Here is a 15,981-nt window from a genome sequence, read left to right as displayed (position 1 = left end):
AAAACATATGACAGTGTAGAGGACACATGACTCCAAAACCTTGCCACATCTCTGCTCTCCCAAAACATGAAGGAGCCTGCATCTCCATCTGGACAAAGGTCACACTAATCTTCAGTATATGGTGTTTGCTTGGAGTGAGGTACAGTACTTCCTATGAATAAAGTTAGTATGAATCAAAAACAGAATAAACTGAACCAAATCTAGAATATATGATATTTAGGCAAAACATCATTTTCCTCAAAAGTGACTTAAGCCATTATTTTAAGAAGGTGACAATATACCTCTGTCACTCCAGGCTGGCAACAATAAAGAGACAGTTCCCGTGAGAAGCGAGAGGTTGTGAAAAATTGGACTGCCAATGCCACCTGACCCTTTCTCCGTAGTAAACAACATAGTAAGAAGGAAGGAGACAATGGGGCGTAGGTGGAGCTTAGAGCGTTTAAGTGATGTAGCAGAGTGAACCAGACCTTGCAATCTGTGTGTAAAAAAAAAAAGCTAGCTTTTCCTCAACAGTGTAAAGATGGCGCCTACTACCGCTGCCTCGGTCTGTTGTGTTGGTGCGCACTTCTTTGTTTGTTTTTAGCTTTTAATTATGTTTATTGCAATTTTTTAAACTTCTCACAAGTCAATTGTGCAAATACAAATAATTATGATTCCGATTCTTCTGACAGGCTGACAAGAAACTGATGCATTTGGGTTAAGCAAAGTTGAGAATGGATGTGGCACGAATGACCAAAAGTTTAGACCAACTTTCTAGGTCTGCCTCTATGCGACTATAAATTCTGTTGTTGTTTCTAGTGGTAATGCCTAATGGGGGAAAATGTCTGTTAAAATGTATAACTGTGGATGTATGAGAAGGCAGTGTTGGATTTATAGGTAATAGTGCATGCTTGGTCCAATTAATTTTGTATCCAGACATAGTACAACATTCTCTGAAGGCCTCTAAAATGTGAGGAATAGAAGATTTACATTACATTTTTTGGCATTAAGCAGACGCCTTTATCCAAAGTGACTTGAAACAAATACATTTGTCTAAGTAAGTAAATCATCTATCCATCAGTCATCGCAAGAAAAAGTAATCTATGTGTCTGGACCTAGAGTTGAGCTGCTTCTCCGGTGAGAAATGGACGTATCTTTCTGATGTTGTAGAGGAAAAATTTGCAGGAGTGTGCTGTCGTTATAATATTTGCCGCACAGGATAACTGGTTGTTGAGGATCACCCCAAGGTTTTGGCTGTCTGGGAGGAGGTCACCGTAGACTTCTCTACTGTGATGGAGAAGTCTTGGAGAAGGCAGGGAGGACGTTTTCCAGGGAGTAAGAGTAGCTCGGTCTTGTTAAGATTGAGCTTGAGGTCGTAGGATGATATCCAAGCAGAAATGTTTGCAAGACACGCAGAGACACATGTTGCCATCTGTGAGTCAGAGGGGTGGGGGGAGACAGGTTTGAGTGTTGTCTACTGTATGTAGCAGTGATAGGAGAAACCATGTGAGGAAATTACAGAGCCAAGAGATTTTGTATAGAGGGAGAACAGTAAGGGCCCTAGGACGGAACGCTGGGGGGCCCCAGTGGTGAGGGCTTTGTGGGGAGGACAGCGATCCTCTCCACATCACCTAGTAAGAGTGATCAGCCATGTAGGATGCAAACCAGAAAGGTGCAGAGCCAGAGATGCCCAGTTCTGAGAGGGTGGAGAGAAGGATCGGTTGTTTACTGTGTCGAAGGCAGCAGACAGGTCCAGGAGAATGAGAACAGAGGGGAGGGAGGAAGTTTGAGCAGAGTGGAGGGTCTCGGTGACAGCAAGGAGAGCAGTCTCAGTAGAGAGAGTGCCCAGCCTTCAAGCTAGATTGGTGAGGGTCATGGAGGGTGTTCTGAAGGAGATAGTGAGATAGTTGGTTAGATAAAGCACGTTCAAGGGTTTTGGATAAGAAGGAGAGAAGGGATATCGGTCTGTAGTTGTGGACAGCAGACGGGTCAAGAGTTGGTTTCTTGAGAAAAGGCTTGACTCTGTCTTAAAGGCAGCCAAGACAGATCCTGTGGATAGTGAGGAGTAGATTACAGTTATAATGAAAGGGAGGAGGTCTTTGGAAATGGATTGGAGAAGAGGTGAGGGGATAGGATCGAGAGGGCAAGTGGTTGCCCGCTTAGATGTGATCAGTTTTAGAATATGATCAGGGGAGGAAAGAGCTGATAAGCCAGAGACCGAGTGTAGCGCAGTGGGTTTGGGAGGGGTGGTAGCAGTGGGTTTGGGAGGGGTGGTAGCAGTGGGTTTGGGAGGGGTGGTAGCAGTGGGTTTGGGAGGGGTGGTAGCAGTGGGTTTGGGAGGGGTGGTAGCAGTGGGTTTGGGAGGGGTGGTAGCAGTGGGTTTGGGAGGGGTGGTAGCAGTGGGTTTGGGAGGGGTGGTAGCAGTGGGTTTGGGAGGGGTGGTAGCAGTGGGTTTGGGAGGGGTGGTAGCAGTGGGTTTGGGAGGGGTGGTAGCAGTGGGTTTGGGAGGGGTGGTAGCAGTGGGTTTGGGAGGGGTGGTAGCAGTGGGTTTGGGAGGGGTGGTAGCAGTGGGTTTGGGAGGGGTGGTAGCAGTGGGTTTGGGAGGGGTGGTAGCAGTGGGTTTGGGAGGGGTGGTAGCAGTGGGTTTGGGAGGGGTGGTAGCAGTGGGTTTGGGAGGGGTGGTAGCAGTGGGTTTGGGAGGGGTGGTAGCAGTGGGTTTGGGAGGGGTGGTAGCAGTGGGTTTGGGAGGGGTGGTAGCAGTGGGTTTGGGAGGGGTGGTAGCAGTGGGTTTGGGAGGGGTGGTAGCAGTGGGTTTGGGAGGGGTGGTAGCAGTGGGTTTGGGAGGGGTGGTAGCAGTGGGTTTGGGAGGGGTGGTAGCAGTGGGTTTGGGAGGGGTGGTAGCAGTGGGTTTGGGAGGGGTGGTAGCAGTGGGTTTGGGAGGGGTGGTAGCAGTGGGTTTGGGAGGGGTGGTAGCAGTGGGTTTGGGAGGGGTGGTAGCAGTGGGTTTGGGAGGGGTGGTAGCAGTGGGTTTGGGAGGGGTGGTAGCAGTGGGTTTGGGAGGGGTGGTAGCAGTGGGTTTGGGAGGGGTGGTAGCAGTGGGTTTGGGAGGGGTGGTAGCAGTGGGTTTGGGAGGGGTGGTAGCAGTGGGTTTGGGAGGGGTGGTAGCAGTGGGTTTGGGAGGGGTGGTAGCAGTGGGTTTGGGAGGGGTGGTAGCAGTGGGTTTGGGAGGGGTGGTAGCAGTGGGTTTGGGAGGGGTGGTAGCAGTGGGTTTGGGAGGGGTGGTAGCAGTGGGTTTGGGAGGGGTGGTAGCAGTGGGTTTGGGAGGGGTGGTAGCAGTGTTGGCGAGAGGTGGAGAGAAGGAACTGATGTCATCAACCTTCTTTTCAAAGTAAGTGACAAAGTCATCCGCAGACAGGGAGGAGGGAGGAGGGGGAGAGGTGGGCTGAGGAGTGTGGAAAATGTGGAGAACAAAGGCAGAGGATTGGATTTTTTAATGGTAGTAGGAAGCTTTAGCAGCTGATGCCGAGCCTTACAGAGCTTTTCCACATTTTGTTATGTTATAGACTCAATTTAAAATTGATTACATTTATTTTGTTGCCATCAATCCACACACAGTGCCGCTATAATGACAAGTGAAAACGTTTTTAGATTCGTTTAGACACTTTTTTTTTTTCACATTTATTCAAATTGAAATACAGAAATAACTCATGCACATAAGTAGTCAGACTCTTTGCGATGACAATCAAATTTGCTCAAATGCAAACATTTCTTAAACAAGTCACTCAACAAGTTCAATTGAGTTGATCTGAGAGCAAGGATAATAGTTGTGATTTTGGAATGAATATCTTTTGTTTTATAGTTTCTGATTTGCATTGGAATCACACACTGTGGATTCGGCTGTCACTACCAACTACCAAAATGTCAATGTTCTCGGTGACAAACATACTCATAACATGATGCAGCTACCGCTATTCTTCACATGAGGGATGGTGCGGAAACTGCATTGCAGCATGTGCTGGCTTTGCACTAAACTTAATGTTTTGTAGTAAAACCAAATAAATAAATTTCCAGGCACTTTCTTTGCTGTATCACTCGAATTCATTTTTGCAAACACAATTATGGATGTGAGATCAATTATTTCCATTAACACTAGAACCACCAGAGGGCGCCGTATACCTAAAACCGCCAACGGGTCAAATTGACGTCTGTGCCTGGCTACGGCATTTCTAGTATCCGAGCCTACAACAAAATGTACTCTGTCATTGTATTACGGCATTGTGTTCACAAATGAATATTTCAAGTCATAAAATGGTGTTGGTCCTCTTGTTTTATAATTTAAGTATCTTTGACAACACTCATCGCTTTGCCTGTACGTCAATGTAAATCTGTCAAAAATAACACTGGAAATGGGTAGGCTATTAGAAGAATATTTGGGTGGTGTGATAGGCGTAAAACGTCATTCACCACATAAAAAGACTAAATTAACAAAGTACCTACCTCAAATGGACCATAATATCCACAGCATCGGCCTATGTTGCAACAGAATGTGACGAAAGAAAGCGCTTCTCCTGGGATGTCTCAGTCGCTGAGCTGAAGGCATTTATTGCTCTGCTATATGTGAGGGGTGCATACTGCCGGAAAAAACATTGAAATTTAACGTTTTTGGTCAGAGAAATGGGGAAATGCCTTTTTCAACTCCACATTATCTCAGAACCGGTTTTGGGAGATCATACGCTTTCTGCGCTTTGACAGGAAGGAGACCCGACGCTCCCGGTTGACCACCGACAGGTTTGCGCTCATGGCTGAAGTGTGGGAGAGATTCAGGCAAAACTGCATCTCATGTTAGAAGCCAGGGCAGGACATCACCGTGGATGAACAGCTGTTCCCGACGAAAACAAGGTGCCGGTTCACGCAATATATGCCCAACAAGCCAGATACATTTGGAATTAAGTTTTGGCTGGCAGCAGATGTTGAGAGCAAATACCTGCTGAATGGCTTCCCATACCTGGGTAAGGATACAAGCAGACCAACCACGCAGTCCCTCGGAGAGAATGAGTAGACTTTGAATCATATCATTGTAATTGCTAGGCAACGACATAAACAATGCAATGCCGCGTAGAGGGACTATTGTTTGTGCCGTTGCCTATAGCGGTTCTAATGCATTTTTATATGTGGGTCGATTTGACGCCGTGGCAGTTATAGGTATAAATGCCTGTATTTTTTATTTAGATGTATCTATACCATATTTAACAATAGGAAGTGCAACACAACACCATTTTAGGAAAAGTCAAAGACGGGGGGACTTCAATATTTTATTAAAACATAGTGAAAAACCCACTTGGGTCAAATTGACGTCATGGCGGTTCTAGTGTTAAGGGATTATTTTTGGCCACTTGGTTATATACCAATTTTGTAGAGTGACTGAGATGATGTAAGGTAAGACCATCGACTGTTCTTTTTCCTCTCCGCCATTCAACTTTTTGTGTAACATGTTTGCAAGTTATGGCTTGTCAAAAGCTGGACAAAAGCAAAACAGGAAATTCTAAATAAGCATAATCAAAATATCACTTACCAATGTAGACAACATACCATAAGTATTAGAAAAAGGAAGCATATTGTCTCCTTTTAGCTCTATACTCAATCAGTTTGGATTTGACATCATCCAATTACTATGAGATTCAACTAGAAATTCTTATTTTTTTTAGATTGAGATTTTAGACATCTGACGAAGATGAACATTACCAGATGGATGTCAAGTATAAAATGTGGAGAGAAAAAAAGGAACTGCCCCAAATCCCCGGCATACTACCTCCTCTGTGAAAATGGTGAAGGAGTTGTTTTAGCTTGGGCGTGTATGGCTGCCACTGGAACTGGCTCACTTGTCTTCATTGATGATGTAACTGCTGATGGCAGCAGCAGAATGAATTCTGAAGTGTCCAGAAACATCTTGTCGTCTGAAGTACGAGCATAGGCTTCCAGTTTCCTGGAGCTTCGTCATAAAGCAAGACAAATAATAAATAATAATAATAATTTTGCCATTTAGCAGACGCTTTTATCCAAAGCGACTTACAATTACGAATTACAGGGACATTCCCCCTGGAGTAACTGAGGGCTAAGTGCCTTACCCAAGGGCACACTAGTAGTGGTGTGGCTTCAGGCGGGATTTGAACTCACAACCTTCCGATCACAAGTCCAACTCACTATCCACTAGACCACCACTGCCCCAAGACAATGACCACAAACACACTGCCATAGTTACCATAGTTACCATAGTTACTAGTAGTGTGGTCAAATGTTCTGGCTGCAACACTATCCCTGGGGACCAGTTGAAAGTATAAAGGCCAATGCACACGGCGTGCGATTTTGACGCACGACAACATTCGATTCTCAATTCACACCACCGAGAATCGAATGTTGTCGTGCGACAATATCGCATCGCCGTGTGCATTGGGCTTAAGTCCGCTGTCAGGCAAAATAACTGTGTCGGGACTTTTTAAACTGTTCCAAATATCCCAAATAATGCAAAATGTTACATTTACCTGTTAATTCATATTATCATTACACTTACTGCTGAAAACTCAGTGTTTTCTTCTTAGAAACAATCGCATATATACAATCGCAACCATCTGTTGATGAGCATAAACGGTTGTGCTTTAAGCAGCAAGCACATCAAAAGACAAAGCTTAATAATTAACACATATTTACAGTGGGGTGCAAAAATGTGGGCACCCCTGGTTTAAATGTCTGTTACAATTAATCTTCAAGTGATTGAAAGCAAACCTGAACACTAAATGCTACAAAGTTTTAAAGCAAGGTTTCTTTTTATTTAAAATTTTTTTTTAAGAAAAAGGCCCTGTGCAAAAGTTTGGGAACCCTTTTGGATCATTCCTTGTTACATTTTGAGAAGATGATTACGTATGGTCCAGACCAAGGTGATTTATTCGTTAGGGCTTCAATGAGTCAGGTGAATATAATTCCAGGGTTGAACTATATATTCTGAAGTAACTCCATGCATTCTAAAGTATCCGACTGCAGTGGCTGTTGTGTCTGGTGTTAAAAACCATGGGTTCCTCTAAACCAGTGGTCTTCAACCGGGGGTCCGCGACCCCTAGGGGGTCCGCAGAGGTACTGCAGGGGGTCCGCCAATTTTTCACCAAAATAATCAGTGAGAATAAAAAAATATAACAAATTATATTGAGTAAAGTACAAGCATTAATAGGCAATAATACGCTACTTTTGACAAACTATTTACAAAATAAATGATGCCCATGATTCTAGTCTCACATAACGTCAGCTGAAAAAAAAAAAAAAAAAACTGTCTAGCAAGCTAGGTGTTGGCTAAAACGCTGCAGTTCGGTCTTCATTGCGAAATTAACGTTAATTAATAACTAGCATAACGTTACTAATTTAGTTAGTTTGATAAATGATGAAACGTGAAATGCGCAATTGTTGATCACTTGGAGGCACTCGAAAGTCAATTTGAGATGTACTTTTCTGAGACTGAGTCTTGGAGAAAGCACAAGACATGGATACGGTTTCCATGCAAAGACAATGCATCCGACGCCTAAACCTGACAGCCGCTGAGGAAGATCAGCTGATCGACCTAACCACAGATAGTACACACAATAATGTGTACGAGTCACAGCCTCTCACCTAGTTCTCGATGAGCCTCTTGCCTTTTGCAACAACTTATCTTTGTGAAAGTGGATTCTCCTCCCTCACCTACCTGAAGAGCAAATACCGTTCCAGACAGCAGTCTGAGGATGACATGATGCTCTGCCTGACAACCTCCATCTCCCCCAGAATAGACAAGCTGTGTACCACCAACCAGGGCCAGTCATCTCACTGAGGTAGGCATACCTGACTTCCTGAAGCTAAAAGTTTCATTGTTGAAAAATAATAATAATAGAAAATATAAGCCTCATCAACAACAACAACAACAACAGCAACAACAACAACAATAATAACCAATCATAATTATGCATGAACGTTTTATCAATCATAAACACATATAGGCTAATAACCCAGTATATAAATAGGTTAATACGGTGAAAGAAAAGGTGAATGAAGTAAATATAAAAGTTATTATAGGCTTTAAAATGTGAGACATTTAAAAATATATATTACATGTGGGGGTCACTTCCACCATCAAGGAGAAGACTACAGAAAACTCTTGCAATGTTTCAAACTCCACATTTCCACTGTCAGAAACATAATCAGAAAATGGAAAATAAATGGAACAATTGAAGTCAAGGCAAAGATCTGGAAGACAAAGAAAAAGTTCAGATAGAATGGCCCGAGATCTGGTGAGAAATGCTCAGAAGAACCCACACATCACTGCAAAAGAGCTGAAAAAAGAGTAGCAGACACCGCTCTAGTTGTTCACAATACTGCGTACCTTAAACAACAAAGACCTACATGGCAGAGTTGCCAGAAAGAAGCCTTTCCTACGACCTCAATACTAAATTAAGCGTCTGAAGTATGCAAAAGAAAATCTTGAGAAACCTGAAGCCTATTGGAACAATGTGTGTGGACTGACGAAAACCAAAATGTAACTTTTTGGCCACAACCAATGAAGGTATGTTTGGAGAAGAAAGGGTAAAGCATTTGTAGAGAAGAACACCTTGCCAACTGTTAAGCATTTGGTGCTTAAGGTGAATGCATTATGCTTTGGGGTTGTGTAGCAGCTGGGGTCACAGGCAATATTGTGCGGGTGGAAGGAAGAATGGATTCCACCAAATATCAAAACATTCTAGACGCTAATGTTTGAAGGTCAGTCCAGAAATTTAAGTTGAAGAGAGGTTTGGGTATTCCAACAAGACAATGACCCAAAGCATACCTCAAAATCAACCATGAAGTACCTTCAGGAAAGACGGATGAAAGTTTTGGAATGGTAATCACAGTCCTCAGAAATCTGTGGAGAGATCTCAAACATGCCGTGCATGCAAGAAGGCCGAAGAATATTTCTGAGCTAGAGGTGTAATCCTAACCCTAACCCCCCCCCCCCTGCCCCCTCTACTTGGAATGCCTTGCAAAAGGTCTTAAAACTGAAGGACTTGATAACTCTTGGTGAGTTCAAGAAGATTGTCTGGTTTATGGTACAGGAGTCAATTGAAACCTGTCAATGTTTTTAGTGTGATGCTTTTATGGTGTAGTGTTTTGCTTCTCCCCCCCCCCCCCTTCTTCTCTCTCCCTCTCTTGTTTGCTCCTTACCTCCCCGCTCCCATTTCCCAATTTGTTTCCCTTGGCCTTATGCATTTTAGTTGATGTATTGCTGTAGGTTGTTGTATGTTCTATGTGCTGTCCTGTTTGTAACTTTGTTTAATTTCTGCCACTGTTTTGGCCAGGTCTCCCTTGCAAAAGAGATTCTGAATCTCAATGGGACTTTTTTTACCTGGTTAAATAAAGGTAAAAAAAAGAAACTATCCCAAAATAGTTTATATTGGGACAAACTCACCTAAATTTGAACTAAAGACATGTTTATAAATAATTGTTATCTTCAATAATCTTACCAACGCCTCATAGACATAACATGAGACAGGTGCAGCTCTATGTTGGGGGAATCCACTTTGTTGGACAACACTGCATGTGTTTGCGCAGGCGTGTGTGTGTGTGTGTGTGTGTGTGTGTGTGTGTGTGTGTGTGAGGGTGTCAGTCGGCTACCATCTAGATACTCCCAATGTGCATGCAGGATTTAATGCCTCTGTAATGCAAATCGTATTTGTTGTTGATATTTAAAAATACAATAAGTAATACAATAATATTTAGTGGCATATATTAACTAATACAAGTTCATGACTAACAAAAATGGTCATATGGGAAAAAATGCTGTTAAAAGGAGAAGATAAAAGGGCTTGATAAATGGTCAACGATTTCCATTCATTTCAGCGAGACTGCTTCACTTGAAATGCCAACCTCTCCGCTGCAGGGTTTTGCAAAAAGCTTTTGTCGCGTTAGCGGCTAATGAGATAGTAAGCTAATGAAACATGATATGGGCACCAATATTTGAAGTCTGTTAATTGTACTGTATATACAGTATATATCTCTCTATATTTTGATCTATATTGTCGAAATGACTGAACAGTTCAATAATAAATAACGATTTTAGGCGAAAGACCTCAAAACTGAAAATGGCTGCAGTACAGGCTTGGCAGAGCATCACCAGAGAATATACCCAGCACCTGGTGGTCAATAGGTCGCAAACTTCAGGCAGTTCAGACCAAATACTAAACATGAGTACTTTATTTGGACATTATTGGATTTTTTCCAATACTTTTAGAGCCCTGAAATAGTATGTTTAAAAAAGGCTGTATTCCTAAATGGTGAACCCAATCTGAAAAAAAATGAATTAAAGATGAGAATCTGTGTGTGTTTTAACATGCTTGTGTGTTTGTGTGTGTGTGTGTGTGTGTGTGTGTGTGTGTGTGTGTGTCTGTGTGTGTGTGTGTGTGTGTGTGTGTGTGTGTGTGCATGTGTGTGTGTGTGTGTGTGCGTGTGTTTATCGTCCTCACAGCCCACAGTGTGTGAGCGCGAGCTGTGTGTGTTTGCCTTCCAAACACTGGGGGTAATGAACGAAGCTGCTGATGAGATCGCCACAGGAGCTCAGGTACAGCATGTGTAGAGTCTGTGTGTCTATTAGCACTTGTCTATGCATGCACACACACCCTCTGTTTTTCTCTCTTTAGGCCTATCAAATGACGCATTTTCCAAACATGGAACATCTGTCTCAACATGATTTTTTAAGATGTGAATGTGAGATCCTCACAGATCAGATACATATCTTTTTACTGACCTCAGGCTCAACTATTTCAACAATGCGATCAATGAAAAAAAAGAATTGTTGTCTCTAAATTGAACCTGCAGTGTTTAATTAGGCCCAGTGTGAGCTAACCAGGTAACACTCTGGGCCCGCCCCATTCTATGCAGCATTGCAGCCAGTATGCAGCTTTTCAGCCAGGCCTAAAAGACCTAAAGCAATAGATCACTTAACTTCCACATAACATGATCTCACATATACCTTGGCTGTGGTCAATTCAAGATAGTTTTGTATAATTAACCAGAAATTGCTGCTCAGATGCCAGAATACTGATTTAAATTACAACACAAAAAGTTGGTAAATAAATCATTTTGTCATCATCAACAAAACCAAAACCGACCCGCAATATTTATAGACTGCAGCCTAACCTGCGGTTTTACAGAATTACAAACCAATTCCTGAACCAACGCAGGACTCTAGTGTGACAGTAGTTGGAATTGCGTGTTTGTAAGGTGTTTTAGATACATTGGAATCTATGCTTTAGCAATGCTCACTCAAAGACATATGGCTATCAAGTATTTAATGAAGGGAACTAAACACACACAAAAATAAACTAAACTGCACTCTTGCTTTAGGTCTTGTGTGACTCATTCTTGTCTTCTAGGTGGTGGATCTGTTGGTGTCCATGTGTCGATCTGCGCTGGAGTCACCGAGGAAAGTCGTCATTTTTGAGCCATACCCCTCTGTAGTGGATCCCAATGATACCCAAGCACTGGCCTTCAACCCAAGGGTACTGCTCACTTTACGACACTAGAGACAGTAAATATGACGTATGTGTGGCCGATAATAATTGTTTACCATTGTGTGGATTTTGTTGCCAGTCAGTAAATATACTGTATATTAGCATACACTTTTAACCAAACCTGCTAACAGCACAGTATATCCATGTATCCATATATATACAGTATATATATATATCGATTTACAAGTCCAGTAATGTGTTGTATAGAATTAAACGAGTGAAGCATTTTTTCCTTCTTTTGTCTCTACACTCCAAAAGTTTGGATTTGAAGTCAATCATTGCTACAAGGTTAAAATACAGATTCTCAGCTTTTATTTGATGCTATTTGTGTACAGATAACACTTTTTAGACATAGTCCCCCTATTTTAGACAACCAAAAGTGATGGGAGAGATTAATCAAATGTCCAAATATAGTACTCATGTTGAGTATTCTGTTGACAATCCTTTGCATGCAATAACTGCCTGAAGTCTGTGACCCATTGACCTCACCAGACCGTAAAAAGTGGGAACTAATATTTCCTAAAAGACACTTAGTTTCTACCTGTGAGACATGGGGATTTAGTTTCCGCCTGTGAGACATTTGACACACGTATTACTTAAACCAGACCGTAAACCTGGTCGCTATCTGTGGGAGTCCATCGAGTCCATCGAGGAAGGCCTGAGTGGGAGGCCTCTTCCTGTTGTTTTTAGTGTTGCTGTCTTCTCTAGTCACTCCGGTCTACTAAGTGCGCTTAGCTAATCCTAGTTCTGTTGGTTCTTTAGCCCTCTTCCCCTCTACAGACTTTTATCACAATGTGCTTTCTCCCTATCCCTGTTCTTCTGACACTCAGGAGGACACCTAGATGCTACATCCCCCCTCGCAACCCTTCCAATCTCATCTACCCACCTTTTTCTATTGACCATGACTTTATCGCCGCAGGCGGTCTCTGGAATTGCCAGTCGGCGGTCCGGAAAGCTGACGCTATCTCAGCTTATGCATCTCTTATGGCCCTCAATTTCCTTGCTCTCACTGAAACCTGGATCACACCAGAAAACACAGCTACACCAGCAGCCCTCTCTGGTGCCTACTCCTTTTCTCATTCCCCTAGACCCTCTGGTCGAGGGGGAGGCACAGGACTCCTCATCTCGCCCAAGTGGTCACATACTGCCCTTCCCCTGGATCCTCCTTTGAATTTCATGCTGCTTTTGTCTCCTCCCTGGTCAAACTTCACATTGTTGTCATCTATCGCCCCCCAGGCCAGCTCGGTGACTTCCTAGGCGAGATGGATGGCCTTCTCAGCTCTTTCCCTGATGATGGCACTCCGTTCGTACTACTAGGTGACTTCAATTTCCAATCTGAGAAGCTTCTCTCATCTGGAGTACTTGACCTTCTCCTCTCCTTCGGCCTTACCCTGTCCCCCTCTCCTCCGACTCATAAGGCAGGCAATCAGCTCGACCTTGTCTTCACCAGATCTTCCCACACTTCCAACCTTACTGTTACCCCTCTTCCAGTTTCTGATCACCACTTTATATCCTTCTCCCTTCCCCTCAAAACCTCCTCTTCCCTCTCAGCCTCTAACCACTTAAGACCCTCTCGTCGTAACCTACGTACCCTGTCCCCCATCACCCTCTCTTCTTCTGTCCTATCCTCCCTACCCTCTGTTGAATCCTTCTCCCTTCTATCCACTGATGCGGCATCCTCAACCCTCCTGTCCGCTCTCACCTCATCCTTCGACACCCTCTGTCCACTAACCTTGAAGCCAGCTCGATCCTCTCCTCGAGCTCCCTGGCTCTCTAAAACGCTACATGCTTGTAGACTAGAGCTCAGAGCAGCTGAGAGGAAATGGAGAAAAACTGGCCTTTCTGATGACCTTAACCTCTATCACTCTCTCCTTTCCAACTACGCCTCCTCGGCATCAGCTGCTAAAGCATCCTACTATCATTCCAAAATACATTCTTCTGCCTCTAATCCTAGAAAACTGTTCTCCACTTTCTCTTCACTCCTTAATCCACCTCCTCCCCCTCCTCCTTCCTCCCTGTCCGCCGATGACTTTGTCACCTACTTTGAAAAAAAGGTGGACGACATCAGCAGCACCTTTTCCCCCCCACCTCTCCCCTTCCTACTAACAATGCTAACACCCCTTCCAAACTCTCTCCTCGACACTCGGTCTCTGGATTGTCATCTTTTTCCCCCCTCTCCCCCGATGAGATTCTCACACTTATCACATCAAAGCGGGCAACCACATGCCCTCTTGATCCCATCCCCTCCCCCCTTCTCCAATCCATTTCCGCCGACATCCTTCCTTACCTTACCACCCTAATCAACTCCTCCCTATCCACAGGATCTGTCCCAGCGGCCTTCAAAATAGCCAGAGTCAAGCCTCTCCTCAAGAAACCTACCCTTGACCCATCATCTGTCCACAATTACAGACCTGTATCCCTTCTCTCCTTCCCTTCCAAAACCCTTGAACGCGGAAGATGGATCACTTAGACCCCCACCAATCCGGCTTCAAGGCTGGGCACTCCACTGAGACTGCGCTCCTTGCTGTCACGGAAGCCCTCCACTCTGCCCAAGCTTCCTCCCTCTCCTCTGTTCTCATTCTCCTTGACCTGTCTGCTGCCTTCGACACAGTCAATCACCAGATCCTTCTCTCCATCCTCTCAGACCTGGGCATCTCTGGCACCGCACACTCCTGGTTTTCTTCCTACCTGGCGGGCCGCTCCTACCAGGTGACCTGGAGAGAATCGCTGTCTTCTCCACGAACCCTCTCCACTGGAGTACCCCAGGGTTCTGTCCTAGGGCCCCTACTTTTCTCTCTCTACACCAAGTCTCTTGGCTCTGTAATCTCTTCACATGGGCTCTCCTACCACAGCTACGCAGACGACACTCAACTCTTCCTGTCCTTCCCCCCGTCTGATGTACACGTGGCAACACGTATCTCAGCATGTCTCGCTGACATTTCAACTTGGATGGCTGACCACCATCTCAAGCTCAATCTTAACAAGACCGAGCTCCTCTTCATCCCCGGGAAAGCCTGCCCTCTCCAAGACTTCTCTATCACAGTGGAGAACTCTACTGTAACCCCCTCCCTGACAGCCAAGAACCTTCGAGTGATCCTGGATAACCGACTATCCTGTGCGGAGAACATTGCAGCAACGGCTCGCTCCTGCAGATTCTTCCTCTACAACATCAGAAGGATACGACCATTCCTTACCAGAGAGGCAGCGCAACTCTTGACCCAGGCACTGGTCATCTCCCGCCTGGATTACTGCAATGTACTCCTGGCTGGGCTCCCCGCTTCAGCCATTAGACCTCTGCAGCTCATTCCCCTATCCAGAATGCTGCTGCCCGGCTGGTATTCAACCTCCCCAAATACTCGCATGTCACCCCTCTCCTTCGCACCCTGCACTGGCTCCCGATAGCAGCTCGCATCAGATTCAAGACCCTGGTGCTTGCATACCAGGCAGCTAAAGGGACAGCCCCTGCCTACCTGAAGGAAATGGTAACCCCCCAAACCCCTGCCCGCTCACTCCGCTCCTCCACCTCGGCTGGCCGACTGGCCCCACCTCCTCTACACAGCAGTCGGGCTGCCCGCTCACGTCTCTTCACAACACTGGCTCCCCGCTGGTGGAATGAGCTCCCCACGGCTGTCAGAACGGCAGAGTCACTACCCATCTTCCGTCGTAGACTGAAGACCCATCTCTTCAGGTTACATCTTAACTGCTCCTCCTGAGACATCTTCTGACCCTCACCACTACGTCTCCTAAAGACACCCACTTTCCCCTCTACTGTGTCCCTAAGAACTTCTATTGCCCCCCTTGTACTGTCTCTCAGTTTCTCCAGTAAAAAAAAATAAAAAAATAAAAATGTTTTTAGAAGAAGGTGATAGGGAGAAGGTTTTTCCTTCTATCAGTGGCCCCGGGCCCGAGCTAGATTACTCTTCCTGCAACGAATGGTGGATTGCTGATTCACATGCTTAGTATTCAAATGTATTGATTGTAAGTCGCTTTGGAATAAGGCGTCTGCTAAATGCCAAAAATGTAAAATGTAAATGTACCAGGTTTGTTCTGAAGGATTGGAATTATTTATAAGCAGCGAATTATTTGAGCCACATTCATGGAACGGAACTCGAGCTGAAATGATCACGAATTAGAAAAGCTAGCCAGGATTTTATTTAATCGCCCTTCTAGGAATACCCCCCTGGATTGCATCTTCAGTTGTTGTTTGTTTTGATGACGTTTTACCTGAAGTCTCCACTTCAGCAATATCAAATGCATGTTCAATATGATTTCAATCTGGAGATTGACTTGGCCAGTCAACAACTTAGCACTTTGACCCTGAAAAAACCTGCCAGTTGCTGTGACAGTTTGTTTTGGGTCATTGTCCTGCTGTATGATGAAGCGCCGTCCAATGAGTTTGGAGGCATTTGCTTGTACTTGGGCTGAGCAGATGTTTCTGTACACT

The 15,981-nt window shown here is 44.6% G+C and overlaps 1 protein-coding gene across 1 annotated transcript in view; it reads left to right on the top strand.

Moving 5' to 3' along the window:
* The window catches only part of parp8 (poly (ADP-ribose) polymerase family, member 8), a gene marked incomplete at its 3' end in the record, with an annotated part of 100,870 nt that overhangs the window by 49,206 nt on the left and 35,683 nt on the right, over positions 1 to 15,981 (top strand). Inside the window, exons 15-16 of the mRNA XM_080531010.1 lie at positions 10,493 to 10,585; positions 11,400 to 11,525. Of these exons, the coding sequence (XP_080387136.1) occupies positions 10,493 to 10,585; positions 11,400 to 11,525 (219 nt within the window). The remainder of the gene's footprint in view (positions 1 to 10,492; positions 10,586 to 11,399; positions 11,526 to 15,981) is intronic.

Source organism: Nansenia antarctica (assembly GCF_963989245.1).
Source record: "Nansenia antarctica genome assembly, chromosome: 5".
NCBI classification, from domain to species: Eukaryota; Metazoa; Chordata; class Actinopteri; order Argentiniformes; family Microstomatidae; genus Nansenia; species Nansenia antarctica.
Note: the sequence above shows the minus strand (reverse complement) of the source record. Positions and strands in the feature narration are given on the sequence as shown.